At 41.6% G+C, this 17,304-nt stretch overlaps 1 protein-coding gene across 2 annotated transcripts in view; it reads left to right on the top strand.

Moving 5' to 3' along the window:
• The window catches only part of LOC124110473 (Bardet-Biedl syndrome 7 protein homolog), a 29,073-nt gene extending 15,886 nt beyond the window's left edge, over positions 1–13,187 (top strand). Inside the window, exons 11-19 of one of the 2 annotated variants that reach the window (XM_046469853.2) lie at positions 464–563; positions 4,129–4,321; positions 4,704–4,778; positions 5,695–5,897; positions 7,023–7,187; positions 9,328–9,437; positions 10,581–10,684; positions 10,870–10,993; positions 12,307–13,187. In XM_046469853.2, the coding sequence (XP_046325809.1) occupies positions 464–563; positions 4,129–4,321; positions 4,704–4,778; positions 5,695–5,897; positions 7,023–7,187; positions 9,328–9,437; positions 10,581–10,684; positions 10,870–10,993; positions 12,307–12,443 (1,211 nt within the window). In that variant the 3' untranslated portion in view covers positions 12,444–13,187. The remainder of the gene's footprint in view (positions 1–463; positions 564–4,128; positions 4,322–4,703; positions 4,779–5,694; positions 5,898–7,022; positions 7,188–9,327; positions 9,438–10,580; positions 10,685–10,869; positions 10,994–12,306) is intronic. The other variant, XM_046469850.2, reaches the window with a different exon arrangement.
• Positions 13,188–17,304: the final 4,117 nt, after the last annotated feature.

The following is a 17,304-nucleotide window of genomic DNA, read 5'->3' on the forward strand; positions in this document are numbered from 1 at the left end:
CAATGTCGGATTAACGGGACTTGACTGTATATAATAAAATGGACCCTTTAGATGCCTGCCTCGTACACCAACATATCCCGGTTGACAATGTACCAAGTAGCTCCCGAGCAGTATGTATCATCCATTATCAGTTGTGTAACTTGTAACTACCCCACCCAAACTTACAAGTCACATGGGTTACATGTCTGAATGGCAGATTGTCAGATTGAAGATTAGTCTTGTTTTTTTGTTGCCACAAAGTCTTTTCTTTTTGTTCTGATTTGTTTTATTCAAACAATCACTAATCATACGAAAAAAGAAATATTTGTATCAGAATTTCTGTGAATAAAACTTGTTGCGATAATTGCATTGCTAGACTTCAGTCTGACAGTCATTACATGCATGGGAATGGTGCTTATTACTCCAGTGCGCTTATGTGTATACACTTGTCCACAGTTATAACGCCAGCATATTGCATGTGCAGGTTGGGTGTTCGGTTTGACCTCTGAACCCCTGCTACGAGAGATGGGTGCCCGAGAGGTGGTCATCGGGGAGGCCGCGGTCACCAAACTCTCCCACCTCAAGTATGTCCGCTCCTTGAGCACAGAGTGCCGTTAGAGTAGTCTCCCCTGACTAACTTCACCCACCTGTGTGTAGCATCTTCTAACCCAGCTTACTGATCTCTCTGCTTCAGCAGCCTTTCTGTCAGGGTTCTGTTTGCTGTTATATCTAACCAGCTGACTGCCAGCGTGGGCAGAAACACTCCCCTCAGTCACAACCGTGTGTTTCTAACAATATATTACATTTAATAACACCTCTAAATAATCTCTAGCATGTTTCTTGAGCTAGTGTTTCTGTTTCAGGTGTTCTTACAGTTTATTTTCATGTCTCCATACTCAACTTTTTCTAATGTAACAAAGACAAGGGTTCGCACAGATTTGAAAAGTGCTTGAATTTTACCATGTCCAATAAAAGTGTTTGATTCTGCCCTTTTACCATTACAGTTCTTGAAAAATGCTGGAATATAAAAAAGGCGGTCAAGCTAAAATAAAATTGCTACTGAAAATTATAATCAGTCTTAGTTTTATTGCATTGTTTATTTCCTATTACTTGCAACATAAAATGAAAGACTCTTCTGTCTATTATTGGTTAATTCCTTTGCGTATTGTATTACTGAATATTGTTTAATTAATGTTATGAGCGGCACTTGAAATTCTAGACTGGTTCCTGTCCTGCCACAGACCAAGTGGAAGATCCGGGAACCAGTCAAATTGTGGTTAAAACATGAGGAAGTGTGCTTTTTTATCGCGCTTGGGTTTAAAAGTCCCAATGGGAGTGCGAACCAAACGACAAAAACAAGGCATTGTGTTACTGCTGCAGGAAGGAACCTAATTTTGGTACAATGGGGGAAAGTGCACTAAAGTCACACAGACAAAACAGTCATTACCAGAAAAACTGTCAGTCATTGTTGGGATTAAATCTTTAGGATTTAGGTGTTTTTACCCGAGAAAAGCGTCCTTGTTTTTCTTTGAAAAGTGCTTAAAAGTGCTCCAAAGGTCTGTATGAACCCTGAGACAGATGTGTACCCTTCCCTTACATCCTACACACCAATACTTTATGTACTGAATGATGTTTGCACCATGTTTTGCGTTGCTTGACCTGTAATTTGCACCAGATATAGACCCACTCACACTTTACACGCCCATTTCCTTGTTAATTTCATGGTATTATTAGCTCCCCGGGACCAAAGGTCCAGAGAGGCTTATGACATTCTCCATCGTCAGTCAGTCAGTCAGTCAGTCAGTCAGGAACTATCTATTGGGTATCTGAAACATTGATATGATGTGTAGCAATACAGCAGAATTAAGATTTGTTCATGGCAGTTCATTTGAAAGAATCAAAGATTTCAGAACATCAAATGATTTGAATACAGAATACTTTTATCAGCACTAGATTTTCATGATGTTGCTTGCATGAATTTTTGATGTGAGAAAACTTCAATAACTGAATGACCACATTATAGGAGTGATATCTTTTGTATGTCTTTGTATCACACACCTGCACTGTTGTATCTGTGTATTACACACCTGTACTGTTGTATATTTGTATCACACACCTGCACTGTTGTATCTCATATCAAACACCTGCACTGTTGTATATCTGTATTACACACCTGCACTGTTGTATATTTGTATCACACACCTGCACTGTTGTATCTCATATCACACACCTGCACTGTTGTATCTCATATCACACACCTGCACTATTGTATCTTTGTATCACACACCTGCACTGTTGTATCTCTGTATTACACACCTGTACTGTTGTATATCTGTATCACACACCTGCATTGTTGTATCTCATATCACACACCTGCACTATTGTATCTTTGTATCACACACCTGTACTGTTGTATCTCTGTATTACACACCTGTACTGTTGTATATCTGTATCACACACCTGCACTGTTGTATCTCATATCACACACCTGTACTGTTGTATCTCTGTATCACACACCTTCACTATTGTATCTCTGTATCACACACCTGCACTGTTGTATCTCATATCACACACCTGCACTGTTGTATCTCATATCACACACCTGCACTATTGTATCTCTGTATCACACACCTGCACTGTTGGATGTCTGTATCACACACCTGCACTGTTGTATCTCTGTATCACACATCTGCACTGTTGTATCTCATATCACACACCTGCACTATTGTATCTTTGTATCACACACCTGCACTGTTGTATCTCTGTATTACACACCTGTACTGTTGTATATCTGTATCACACACCTGCATTGTTGTATCTCATATCACACACCTGCACTATTGTATCTTTGTATCACACACCTGTACTGTTGTATCTCTGTATTACACACCTGTACTGTTGTATATCTGTATCACACACCTGCACTGTTGTATCTCATATCACACACCTGTACTGTTGTATCTCTGTATCACACACCTTCACTATTGTATCTCTGTATCACACACCTGCACTGTTGTATCTCATATCACACACCTGCACTGTTGTATCTCATATCACACACCTGCACTATTGTATCTCTGTATCACACACCTGCACTGTTGGATGTCTGTATCACACACCTGCACTGTTGTATCTCTGTATCACACATCTGCACTGTTGTATCTCTGTATCACACACCTGCACTGTTGTATCACGTTATCACACACCTGTACTGTTGTATCTCTGTATCACACACCTGTACTGTTGTATTTCTGTATCACACACCTGTACTGTTGTATCTCTGTATCACACACCTGCACTGTTGTATCTCTGTATCACACACCTGTACTGTTGTATCTCTGTATCACACACCTGCACTGTTGTATCTCTGTATCACACACCTGTACTGTTGTATCACGTATCACACACCTGTACTGTTGTATCTCTGTATCACACACCTGCACTGTTGTATCTCTGTATCACACACCTGTACTGTTGTATATCTGTATCACACGACGGTAGTGTTGTATCTCTGTATCACACACCTGCACTGTTGTATCTCTGTATCACACACCTGCACTGTTGTATCACGTATCACACACCTGCACTGTTGTATCTCGTATCACACACCTGTACTGTTGTATCTCGTATCACACACCTGCACTGTTGTATCTCTGTATCACACACCTGCACTGTTGTATCTGTATCACACACCTGTACTGTTGTATCTCTGTATCACACACCTGTACTGTTGTATCTCTGTATCACACACCTGTACTGTTGTATCTCGTATCACACACCTGCACTGTTGGATGTCTGTATCACACACCTGCATTGTTGTATCTCTGTATCACACACCTGCACTGTTGTATCTCGTATCACACACCTGCACTGCTGGATGTCTGTATCACACACCTGCATTGTTGTATCTCGTATCACACACCTGCGCTGCTGGATGTCTGTATCACACACCTGCACTGTTGGATGTCTGTATCACACACCTGCATTGTTGTATCTTGTATCACACACCTGCACTGTTGTATCTTGTATCACACACCTGCACTGCTGGATGTCTGTATCACACACCTGCACTGTTGTAGCTCTGTATCACACACCTGCACTGTTGTATCTTGTATCACACACCTGCACTGCTGGATGTCTCTTATCCAGGAATGAGGTGGACAACCTGCAGCAGAAGGTTCTGGATGAGAGAGAGAAGTACCAGCAGACGGCCTTCTCCAAGGATGCTGTGTCAGCTGTCCCCATCTTCAGCATCAACGACAAGTTTGTCCTTAATTGCGAGGATGCTAGCTACTCCCTCAGCTTGGAACTACAGATGCCCATCGACAACGTGCTGCTGCAGGTGGAGGGCCTTCATTGTTTTTGGGATGTCTCATCATGCAGACATCATTGTTGTTTTCAACTTCCGTACTAGTGTCAAATTAAGTTCCTAAGCGTAAATGTCAAGTATTAAATGTATTCAACAGTTATTTGAATATTTGTACATTTAGTGTTAGCAATGATTAGGGCATCAAACTTCTGCTTAACATCAAGGGTCAAGTATAATGTATAATCTTTCACTTTTCTTATTTTTTTTTATTTCTCCATGAGCCAGACCATTATTTTTTAATTGCCTTGATTTATTCAAGTTTAGTTATATAACAACTGTATGATAACAATTTTTCTCACACTCTGTATTATAAGAAAAAACAATGGCCTTGCCTAATGTGTGTTAATGTTGACAGAGTGATGTACCGATTGACCTCCTGGACGTTGAGAAGAATTCTGCTGTGGTCAGCTACAGTGCCTGTAATCCAGAGGTCAGTCCCCCCACAGTTCCCTGCACTCTCCCCCCCCCCCCTGCTTCCTGTGATTATAGGGGCACAGGGAGCACAGTTATCGAGGACACTGTCGTGTTGATTTGCAGAGTTGCATCCCTTAGGTGTGCAAGGACCCTATGAGATGTTTAATTACCAAAGTAGATCCAAAAAATAACATGTTCGCAGAAATATGGCTCCGACAGGTGTTGATGATGAGGTTGTCGCAGGCCATTATGGAACTTCTATTTTTGAGTACTATTTTGATGTTGAGGTCCAATTATGGACGCTTATGCTTTGATACTAAATTTCAAGGTTTAATCATTAAACCATACAAATGCAAGCATGGTTGTTAGTATCATCATACAAACATGGCAGAAAGGTGTCCAGTGTGATGCATGTGTACCTGGAATACTGTTGAAAGTGGCATTGAACTCACTTTAATAATGTACTTGAAAAGACCATTACTCCTCTAATGCTGCAGGGGCGGTCGAGTAGCTTAGTGGTTAAAGCGTTCGCTCATCACGCCGAAGACCCTGGTTCGATTCCTGACATGGGTACAATGTGTGAAGCCCATTGCTGGTGTTCCCCGCTGTGATATTGCTGGAATTTTGCTAAAAGAGGCATAAAACCATACTCACTCACTGTAATGCTGCACATGAATCGTGATCGAAATAGCTTCCTCACTCGTTCACAACTGTATGACACTATCAGGTAACTGTTTCTTGAAATTTACCTACATGGATATTTGGACGTAGTTTCCTTGCAACGTGTAAGAAAGAACATGGAACTGCCGCCATTGTTAATGTCTAATCTACAGACAATAATAATGATTTCTCTTTTATAGTATGCAAAAAGCAAGCCATAAAAAAATTCAAACTGGATCTTCCACTGTTAACTTTTTCCTTTTTTCTTCCAGGAAGGTAACTTTCTGTTGGCAACGTACAGATGCCAAGCCAACACGACCCGTCTGGAGTTGAAGGTCAGGTCAATTGAAGGTCAGCATGGGACACTGCAGGCGTACATCACACCCCGCATCCAGCCCAAGACGTGCCAGGTGAAGCAGTATCCCATCAAACCCCTCTCCCTGCATCAGCGAACACACGTGTTTGACACCAGTCGGTGAGTGTACCTATGGTTGATGTACAGAAGACACCTTGTTTGTTTGTTTGTTTGTTTGTTGTTTAATGCTGCTCTCAGCAATATTCCAGCTATGTGACGGCGGTCTGTAAATAATCGAGTCTGGACCAGGCAATCCAGTGATTAATATCATGAGCATCGATCCATGCAATTGGGATACGATGACATGCATCAACCAAGTCAGCGAGCCTGACCACCTGATCCAGTTACTCGCCTCTTACAACAAGCATAGGTTACTGAAGATCTATTCTCTACCAGGATCTTCCCGGGAGTATTTTTTTTTTGTCTTGAGGGTAGAGATTGAGGAGGAAATGAAAGGCAAATTATTGATGAATAGTCAGTGATGAGGAAAATGTTGAGTTCAACAACATTAGACCTAGGATAGTTTTTGAAACTGTCCCATTATTTTTGGTTACACTAAAGTGGTGGAAAAGGTGACTAATGGAATCAGCTGGTCAGACTCGTTGACTTGGTTGATGCATGTCATTGTATCAATTTCGTAGATCGATGCTCATGATTTCATTCACTGGATTTCTGGCCCAGAGTCAATTATATACAGACTGTATATACAGCTGGAATATTGCTGGGTGCAGCGTAAACAACAAACAAACAAACACTAAAGTGGTAAACATTTCTGACTTCCATCAATTTGAGACGTCCTCCTTCCATGTAAAACTGGCTACGATCTAACTGAAATACTGTTCCTTGCACTAAACCTGAACATACTTAAAGTATCTATGTTGTTTTATCTAACTGTGTCTCTAGTTAAGGTACAAAGTAAGAACAGGAGGAAGGTAATCTCAGGATATGACAGGTTCAGAGGGGCATCTGTGTAAAACATGGACCGGTACAATTTGTAAATGTCAGGGAAAAGTGGGGTTATTTTATGGCTGTATATTAACAGCAAAGGTGTTCTTTCCAATGTGAACTGCTTTCATAGAAGGTCATGAAAATAGGGACTTAATGGGGGAGTATCACAAGATATATAACATACTTTAGGGGATAACCCAACTCACTCCCTCACTCAAATATATTTTGATGTCTGATGCATACATCTGGGTGAGATTGTTTGTCTGGAGTATTGTGATTGCCAGTGTTATGTTACAGGCCACACAACAGCCTGACCTTGACGGGACAGTTCAGTCTAGCCGAGATACACTCCTGGGTGTGCTTCTGTCTGCCCGAACTTCCCGACCGCACCCCTGCTGGCGACAGCGTCACCTTCCACTTCGTCTCCACCTTCCTCAGCACCCAGCTGGAGTGCTCGTACAGGTTGGTATACTTAAGAAATAAATGACAAGTGGTCGTTGTTAATCGTACAATAAAACACTGCAGGGAGAATAAACCATGAGGGGTGCAGTCGTTTGTTTTTTATTTGAGATATCATCATTATGTACAGCCTCTTTAAGGATGTTGATAAAGTGTGCAAGCTTTAAAAAAAGTTGCCTAAATTTTATTAATGATGACTCCCTGAATAGAATCTGACCTTGGAAATGTCGGACAAGCTCATTTTACGAACAGGCAGGTTAAGTTTGGTATTTCCTGCATATTCTCACAATTCTCACATCGATTATCTGTCCCTTTTCTCCTAATATCGATTGTCGTATGCGATCGTTCAACCTCTGCGTTTATCTGCGTACCCCAGCTACATCTATGGGGAACAACTAACTGGACACATCCCTCATCAAATATATTATGTCATCACATTGCGAACAATGTTTTATCATGAAATAAACCATGCTTCATTCTTCATTGCTCTTTGTCATGTAGCTATCATATATTATATACTAGCCACATAAAGAAACTGTGCACGGAGAAAATATATTCTGGATTGAAATACAACACAGCAAGTACAAAATGATGCAGACGCTGTAGCAGCTGAATGATCGGACCATAAGAAAATGTCAACGGGACCTGAACAACATCTGTTACGATGACGTCAGAAGATCAAAATGGAGTAGGGAGTCAAACGACAAAGTCACAAAGTCAATAACGGGTATGACCACCCTGTGCGTGAATCACAGCAGTGCATCGGCGATGCATGGAGTCCACTAAATGGGCATGGAAGGCCTGGGGAATGGCCTGCAATATCCTCCTCAAATCCTGTGCCAAGTCACGGACGTTATCTGGAGGATGTGGAAGACGCCGCAGACGGCGCTCCATTTCATCCCACACATGCTCTATTGGGGAGAGATCTGGAGAAATTGCAGGCCATGGCAGTAACATGACATTGTTATAGTGAAGGAAATCCATTGCGACCCTAGCCGTGTGAGGACGAGCATTGTCCTGTTGAAATGTCAATCCCGGGCCATGACGTTGCAGGAAAGGAATGACCACAGGCCTCAGAATCTGATCTCTGTAGCCAACACCGGTGAGATTGCCCTGAACAACCACCAAAGGGGTTCGGTGCCGTGCTGTTATCCCACCCCAAATCATCACAGAGCCACCTCCAAAACGATTCCTCTCCACAATACAGTTGCGTGCATAACGTTCTCCCAAACGCCGGTAGACACGTTGGCGCCCGTCACTGTGGGAAATGTTGAACCTCGATTCATCTGTAAAGACATTTCTCCACCATATTCGAGGTTGGCGAACATGATTTCGACACCATCTTAGACGGTTGACTCGATGACGGTGTGTCAGGATGGGACGTATGGCAGGGCGTCGTGGTCGAATCCTGTACTGACGTAAACGATTCCTGACAGTGTTGGGATGGATACGGCGCAACCAGGAATTGTCTGGGACGTCGTTACTGCCGTTTGGAACCTGTGTCGGAGATGTGTAACTCGAATCCATTTGTCCTGTCTTGGCGTCGTTACTCGGGGACGTCCTGAACGTGGGTGGTCGGCAACGTCATTTGTGTTCTGATAACGCCTCACCAATGCTGACATCCTGTTACAATGGCATTGGAAATGTGTTGCCACCTGTTGTTGCCTCATTCCCGCTTGAATCATTCCAATGGCTTCATGACGCTGTGCAGCTGTCAATTTTGGCATGATTTGCTTGTGATTTGCTTGTGTCTGCGCCTGAGAAGTTTTGAATTTTTGAATGACCACAGATCATGCTTTCCAAAGTGACAGCGAATTTTGAGTTGCACATGCTGTGTACAGCTGCACAGGATGCACGTGCAGTAACACATTGCATGTCCATAGGCCCCCATCAATGACGTCATATCGCATGGCACGTGCATGAGCGTTTGAATGTCTCCAATAATTGCTGTGTTCAAACCTATATTTCATATATGGACGGTGTGCCCTTATATCTATTTTTTCTCCGTGCAGTTTCTTTATGTGGCTAGTATACTATATGCTTGACTATGGAAAAGGATCTAAACCGAAACGTCACCTTTACAGTAATTAAAGAAGTTGTTATCAATAAATTGTGTCTACTTTGAATGTGTTGATGTCTGCAGGAAGGGGGAGGCCGTATTCAGGTCGGACAACATCTCCACCATCTCCATACTGAAGGATGTGCTGTCTAAAGAAGCCACCAAGAAGAAGATCAGGCTAGACATTACATATGGTGCGTATCTCCTGGCATAGTAGTCAATCAGGCTAGACATTACATATGGTGCGTATCTCCTGGCATAGTAGTCAATCAGGCTAGACATTACATATGGTGCGTATCTCCTGGCATAGGTAGTCAGTCAGGCTAGACATTACATATGGTGTGTATCTCCTGGCATAGTAGTCAGTCAGGCTAGACATTACATACGGTGTGTACCTCACAGCATAGGTATTCAATCAGGCTAGACATTATATAGAGTGCATATCTCCCAGCACAGGTAGCCAATTAGGCTAGAGATTACATACGGTGTGTATATCCCATCATAGGTAGTCAATCAGGCTAGACATTACATACGGTGTGTATCTCCCTGCATGGGTAGTCAATCAGGCTAGACATTATATAGAGTGCATATCTCCCAGCACAGGTAGCCAATTAGGCTAGAGATTACATACGGTGTGTATATCCCATCATAGGTAGTCAATCAGGCTAGACATTACATACGGTGTGTATCTCCCTGCATGGGTAGCCAATTAGGCTAGAGATTACATACAGTGTGTATATTCCATCATAGGTAGTCAATCAGGCTAGACATTACATACGGTGTGTATCTCCCTGCATGGGTAGTCAATCAGGCTAGACATTACATACGGTGTGTATCTCCCTGCATGGGTAGTCAATCAGGCTAGACATTACATACGGTGTGTATCTCCCTGCATGGGTAGTCAATCAGGCTAGACATTATATAGAGTGCATATCTCCCAGCACAGGTAGCCAATTAGGCTAGAGATTACATACGGTGTGTATATCCCATCATAGGTAGTCAATCAGGCTAGACATTACATACGGTGTGTATCTCCCTGCATGGGTATTCAATCAGGCTAGACATTATATAGAGTGCATATCTCCCAGCACAGGTAGCCAATTAGGCTAGGGATTACATACGGTGTGTATATCCCATCATAGGTAGTCAATCAGGCTAGACATTACATACGGTGTGTATCTCCCTGCATGGGTAGCCAATTAGGCTAGAGATTACATACAGTGTGTATATTCCATCATAGGTAGTCAATCAGGCTAGACATTACATACGGTGTGTATATCCCATCATAGGTAGTCAATCAGACAAGAGAGGCGTACACTGTATATCTCGTGTTTCAGACGTGAGTGATGAGTCCATTCCCCACACCTTGTCCCTCATACATCCCAGACTGGAACATCAACTCCTGCTGGCAAAGAAAGTTCAACTCGTTGATGCACTCAAGGTAGGTAATTCAGGGTACAAAGGGAGATCCCCCACTTTTTGGGGTGTTTTCGTGACTCAGTAGTGTGCAACTCTATCAACTACCACTACTATCAACTGCCCCCAACTCTCAACTCCCCTTTTATTCCATGTGTGGATCCCAAACCAGTGGCAGGAAGAATAAATGTCCTGTATTCACCATTGTAGGAACTGGCTGTCCACGAGAGCGACACAAGTTTCCTGTCAGCCGAGTATCAGCAGATACTGAAGGAGGCAGACCAGTTGCAGACAGAGTACAAGAAACAGCCCTGTCACCTGGAGAGGTTGTACGGTAGGTTTCACGCTGTGGTGCTATATTTCTGGTGATGGTGTTTGAGGTGGTGATATATTTGAGGTAATGATATATATTTGAGGTGGTGATATATTTGAGGTGACATATTTGAGGTGACAATATATATTTGAGGTGGGGATATATTTGAGGTGGGGATATATTTGAGGTGATGATATATATTTGAGGTGGTGATATATTTGAGGTGATGATATATATTTGAGGTGGTGATATATTTGAGGTGACAATATATATTTGAGGTGGTGATATATTTGAGGTGATGATATATATTTGAGGTGGTGATATATTTGAGATGGTGATATATATTTGAGGTGGTGAGATATATTTGAGGTGGTGATATATATTTGAGGTGATGATATATATTTGAGGTGGTGATATATTTGAGGTAATGATATATATTGGAGGTGGTGATATATTTGAGGTGACAATATATATTTGAGGTGGTGATATATTTGAGGTAATGATATATATTTGAGGTGGTGATATATTTGAGATGGTGATATATATTTGAGGTGGTGAGATATATTTGAGGTGGTGATATATATTTGAGTTGATGATATATATTTTAGGTGGTGATATATTTGAGGTGACAATATATATTTGAGGTGGTGATATATTTGAGGTGATGATATATATTTGAGGTGGTGATATATTTGAAGTGACAATATATATTTGAGGTGGTGATATATTTGAGATGGTGATATATATGTGAGGTGGTGAGATATATTTGAGGTGGTGATATATATTTGAGGTGGTGATATATATTTGAGGTGATATATAGTTGAAGTGATGGTATATTTGAGGTGATGATATAAATTTGAGGTGATGATATATATATGAGGTGATGAAATATATTTGAGGTGGTGTATATTTGAAGTGATGATATATTTGAGGTGATGATATATATTTGAGGTGATGATATATATTTGAGGTGACAATATATATTTGAGGTGGTGATATATTTGAGGTGATGATATATATTTGAGGTGGTGATATATTTGAAGTGACAATATATATTTGAGGTTTGGATATATTTGAGGTTTGGATATATTTGAGGTGGGGATATATTTGAGGTGATGATATATATTTGAGGTGGTGATATATTTGAGGTGATGATATATATTTGAGGTGGTGATATATTTGAGGTGACAATATATATTTGAGGTGGGGATATATTTGAGGTGATGATATATTTGAGGTGGGGATATATTTGAGGTGATGATGTATTTTTGAGGTGATGATATATTTGATCTTATGTTATATTTGATCTGACGATACATTTGTATATTTCCCAGGAATGATCACAGACTTGTACATTGACAAGTTTAAGTTTAAAGGTCAGAATGTGAAGGGCAAGGTCCCAGCCCTACTGGAAGTACTTGACACTTACGACCTTGAAGGCCTCGTGCAGTTCTTTGAAAATTCTGCCTGATTCCTGATGAGCTCTGCAGGAACATGTGACTGGCATCTCACTGAAGACAAACTGGATTCAGAAATGTTAGAAGTGGAAGACAGATCAGACTTCTCGGCATTGTGGGATTCTCATCATCAAGCCCAAAATCTCAATATGCATTTTCGCTAGTTTTGTATCATTTATTTGTTCATTATGTACTGGTATCTACAGCCATGGGTGCTGTTGTACGAATCAACCTTAGCACTACCACTGTCGTAAGTCTATATTAAAGTATGAGTTACGATCACCTTAGCGCTAAGATTGCTCTGTACAATGCACCCTGGAAGATAAGCATCTTGGATGGATTGTGCGAGTGCATTCAATGCTTGTATCGTGAGGCAATATCTGTACTGTGCATGTGGATCCAGAATGGGGTGGGTGCACTCTCTCATTTGGAGTATACTTATCATGTTGACATATTTAAAACAACTAAATCATTTGTTACATGTTTTCAACAAAAATAACAAATATTTAACTAATATTGGGCTTACAAACTCAAGTTGTTTCGCAAAATCTGTGCCGGCGTTTTTTGTATTTTGAGTGCTTTTAGGACTGTAATAATACTTTGTCAAAATATGATAGATTTGTCACTAGGCTGTGATACAAGATTTAAAGTGATTGAGTATGGTATTATGCTGCTTTTAGCAATAGTCCAGCAATATCATGGTGGGGGACACCAGAAATGGGCTTTACACATTGTGCCCATGTGGGGAATTGAACCTGGGTCTTCAGTGAGACGAGCGAACGCTTTAACCACTGGGCTACCCCTACTTGCATTTGCTTCATACAAAATGGCGGTGCCCAGTCAAGACGATCTGATCGATAATCAAGAGTTATATTTTAATAAAACAGGTCTTACCCCACGAAGTGCTTCGAATTACTTGAGCAATGTGATTAAAAACATGAAATGATTTGCAAAATATCTGTCAACGCCCAATTGACAGTACACATGCTCTGCAAATCTTGCAATCAACTGAAATCTGCACGGCAGTTTACGAAACTGATTTCGTCACTCAATTTTGATTGGACTATGCATAGACTCATTAGTCCAGCCAAAATGTTTGGCAAGGGTGGAAACTGGACTTTTATAGTCAGTTACCTCCCTTGCCTCGGGAAGATGGTGGCAGTGCCACTACATTGACATGTATACAACAGCAGTTTATCATTGTGTATATGCAGCAGAATATGAAAACATTCCGTCCCTTGTTGTGTTACTGTTTGTTTGTTGTGATTGAGATTGCGATGACGAGTACTTGATGTATGCTCTGGGAAACAGCAATAAAGTGCAACCTGCACATGCTTGTATTTCAGTCCTACACTCCCCTGATTATCCCCCCCTGGATATAGCGATCATGTCCGCTTGTCCGTCAACCGTCCATTTACCCTTTCAGGAGCAGAACTCGAACACCGTAAAATATTTCTTGTTGAAACTTTCTATATTGATTATTCTTGTGGGGAATTACTGCCTTTTGATGATTTTGGATTTATTCTTTTCATTTGTTTTGTTTTCATGATTTTTTTATGATGAAAACAGTTTTCTTGTTTAAGGAGGAGAAGTCCAAAACCTTTAAATATTTCTTGTTGAACCTTGCTATATAGATCAGTCTAGTGGGGAACTGGTGCCTTTTGAGGATTTGGGATTTATTCATTGTTTTATCTAATTTTTTGGCATGACGACAAGTTGGACTTAGAAATGGGGGTGGTGCTCGTTTCCGGAGCAGAACTCTAAAACTGTTGAATATTTCAAGAAGAAACTTGGTATACAGATCAGTCTAGTGATGAACTGGTGTCTTTTGATGATTTGGGATTTTGAAAAATACTGAACAGAATTATATTTTTCCTCACTGAACTGAAGGTATCCAACAGCAGTGAACCAAAAGTTGGGTATAAGTAGCCAACTTTATGTCTCAATTGCACCAGACCGGGGGATATGTCATCTGCTGAGGACTCATTTCAGTCCTAGCTACTGTAGACTCCCCTGATTTCAGACAAAACATTTTGTCCATAGATGAATATATTATATATAAGGCCACAGTTAGTTATAATTTTGTTTTTAGATTGTTTTCCTTGAACTGACGATTGTAAGAATGTTGTGAGTGAGTGAGTGGGGTGTGACCAAAATGAGATGAGAAAGGTTAGACAGTAAGCACATTTTTTAATATAATTTTTTCTGTTCCTCCCATTATCCTGGAGTTCATGTATTCATTGTGAACTTACTGTCCTAGGCTGGTTTGCTGAATTAGTAACCATGAGCGAGGAGGGTTCACTGGGGTTCTTTGTTTTTCCTTTAGAGTGAGTGGGTGAGTGAGTGAGTGAGTTTGATTTCACGCTGCTGTTAGTAATATTTCAGCAATATCACGACACATTGTACCCATGTTGGGAATCGAACCCGGGTCTTCGGCGTGACGAGCGAACGCTTTAACCACTGGGCTACCCGACCGCCCTGTTCCTTTAGAACATTGGTACTTTACTTTCTGAGACAATTTGTTGAAAAAACTCATGGAAATCATCAGAAATCTTCTTAAAGATTTTAATAAATTTGGAAAAAGGAAGCAGTGTTTTCGCCAGATTTCTGCACAATTTATTGAGGTTGATGGCACAGACTTAAAATATATATCAGTACAGTATTAGGATGTGATATGAGAATGAGTGTGAATGGTGATGTCGTGACTGCACCCTGTGAAACTCGTAGACACACTACTGTTAATGTTCTGACGTTGTTGACGACATCTGTGATATGGGGAAAACTCTTGAGTCAATAAACTTGATATGATATTTTCTAATTGTCATTATTATTATTATTATTAGACATTTTTAGGACAGATATTCAAGAGAGATTTGATTCAGACCTCCTTGAAGGCTTGTGTGCCCAATATTGCTGCCACAAAAATTTGTCAGTGGCACCGGAAGTGACGCACCGTAGCACGAGTCGGCAGTATGACTCCTCACAGAAACATCAGCGGGAAGCAAAATGGGATGGTGGTGCTAGAGCAGCCTCACCGATAGGGGCAGGGGTGGTCCCTGGCAGAACACACAGTGGTCCGTTGTTTTGGGTTTTTTGTTTAACGCCATACTCAGCAATATTCAGCTATATGACAGCGGTCTGTAAATAATCGAGTCTGGACCAGACAATCCAGTGACTGACATCATGAGCAACAACCAAGTCAGTGAGCCTTACCATGGAATCCCGTAAGTTGTCTTAGGCGCCTTTTACGGCTAGCATGGGTTGCTGAAGACCTATTCTTCCCCAAATCTTCATGGTGCAGGGGTCCGTTGAGTTGGTGTTGCTTGTCCTGAGCAGTCCCGCCGGCAGAGGCCGAGGTGGTCAATGGCAGAATACACAGCAGTCTGTTAAGTTGGTTTTAACCAGTCTGAGTTGGAGTCCTGTGGGTTCAAGAAGCTTGTGAGGGGGCACGGGTGGCCCAGTCGTGTAAGGCGCCGCGATTCGCTGTGCAGAGTTGCGTCCCCTGGGCACGCCAGAAACCTATGATTGTGGGTTCGAATCCCGGTACGCCCTGATTATGTTTCTAGGTTTGTCAGCCCCATACCCGTGATCGTGGGTTTCACCGAAGTGGTAAACGTCTGAGACCTGCATCACTTCGGGCTTTCCTCCCACATCAAGCTGACACGCCGTGATATAACTGGAATATTGTTAAAAGCGGTGTTAAACCCAACTCACTCACTCACTCACTCACTCACTCACTCACTCCAGGAGCTTGTGTACACTGGTATACAGGTGCAGGTCCACACTGGAGCCCCAACTGATACACACAGACTTTCTTGGTGAAGAGCTGGTAACATGTATATCACAGGTTGGTTACATGTATATCACAGGTTGGTTACATGTATATCACAGGTTGGTTACATGTATATCACAGGTTGGTTACATGTATATCACAGTGTGTCACCTACTTGTGGGAGGAGCGCCCAGTGTTGCTGGTCTTTGACGTTACCACTGAGGTGAAACCCACCAGCACCTGCTTGCTGAGTCAACTTTTCATGACCTCCCCCTGAATCTCACAGCACCCCCAACCACCCTGTTAATAAAATCAGAATTTAAACCCATGATTCCAAATCCCACCTATCTTATCAATGAAGGGACCTGTGCAGATCTGAGTTACAATAGATCTTCAGCAACCCATACTTGCTGTAAAAGGCGACTATGCTTGTAACCCTGATCAGGCTCACTGACTTGGTTGATGCATGTCATCGTATCCCAATTGCATGGATTGATGCTCATGATATCAATCACTAGATTGTCTGGTCCAGACTCCATTATTTACATACCGCTGTCATATAGCTGGAATATTGCTGTACCCTGTTAAACAACAAACAAAATACTAATGAAGGTCCTTGGGCCAAGTGATACACATTTGGTCTGTATTCATGTAGCAAGTGTTTGGTGTAAATATAATTCAGGCTCGCTGACTTGGTTGATGCATGTCATCATATCCCAACTGCATGGATCGATGCTTATGATGTCAATCACTAGATTGTCTGGTCCAGACTCGATTATTTACATACCATTGTCATATAGCTGGAATATTGCCGAGTGCTGCTTAAACAACAAACAGAAAGTACTACCTCAGGACAGACTGTTCATTCCAAGCTAGCAAGAGGCAGTGGTAATACAGCCCACATGAATGTTTTCAAACTGTTGGTGACGTCAGGAGATCGAAAGTGCTGAGAACTTTCATGTTAAATTACCAACTAGAGTCATGTTTTATTTGTCTGTTGTTTGACGCGGAACTCCGCAATATACCAGCAATATGAGGGCTGTATGCAAATACGTCTGGACCAGACAGTCCCATGATTAATATCATGAGTATCGATCCATGCA

Source organism: Haliotis rufescens, unplaced genomic scaffold, assembly GCF_023055435.1.
Source record: "Haliotis rufescens isolate VD_foot unplaced genomic scaffold, xgHalRufe1.0.p SCAF_7, whole genome shotgun sequence".
Lineage (NCBI taxonomy): Eukaryota > Metazoa > Mollusca > Gastropoda > Lepetellida > Haliotidae > Haliotis > Haliotis rufescens.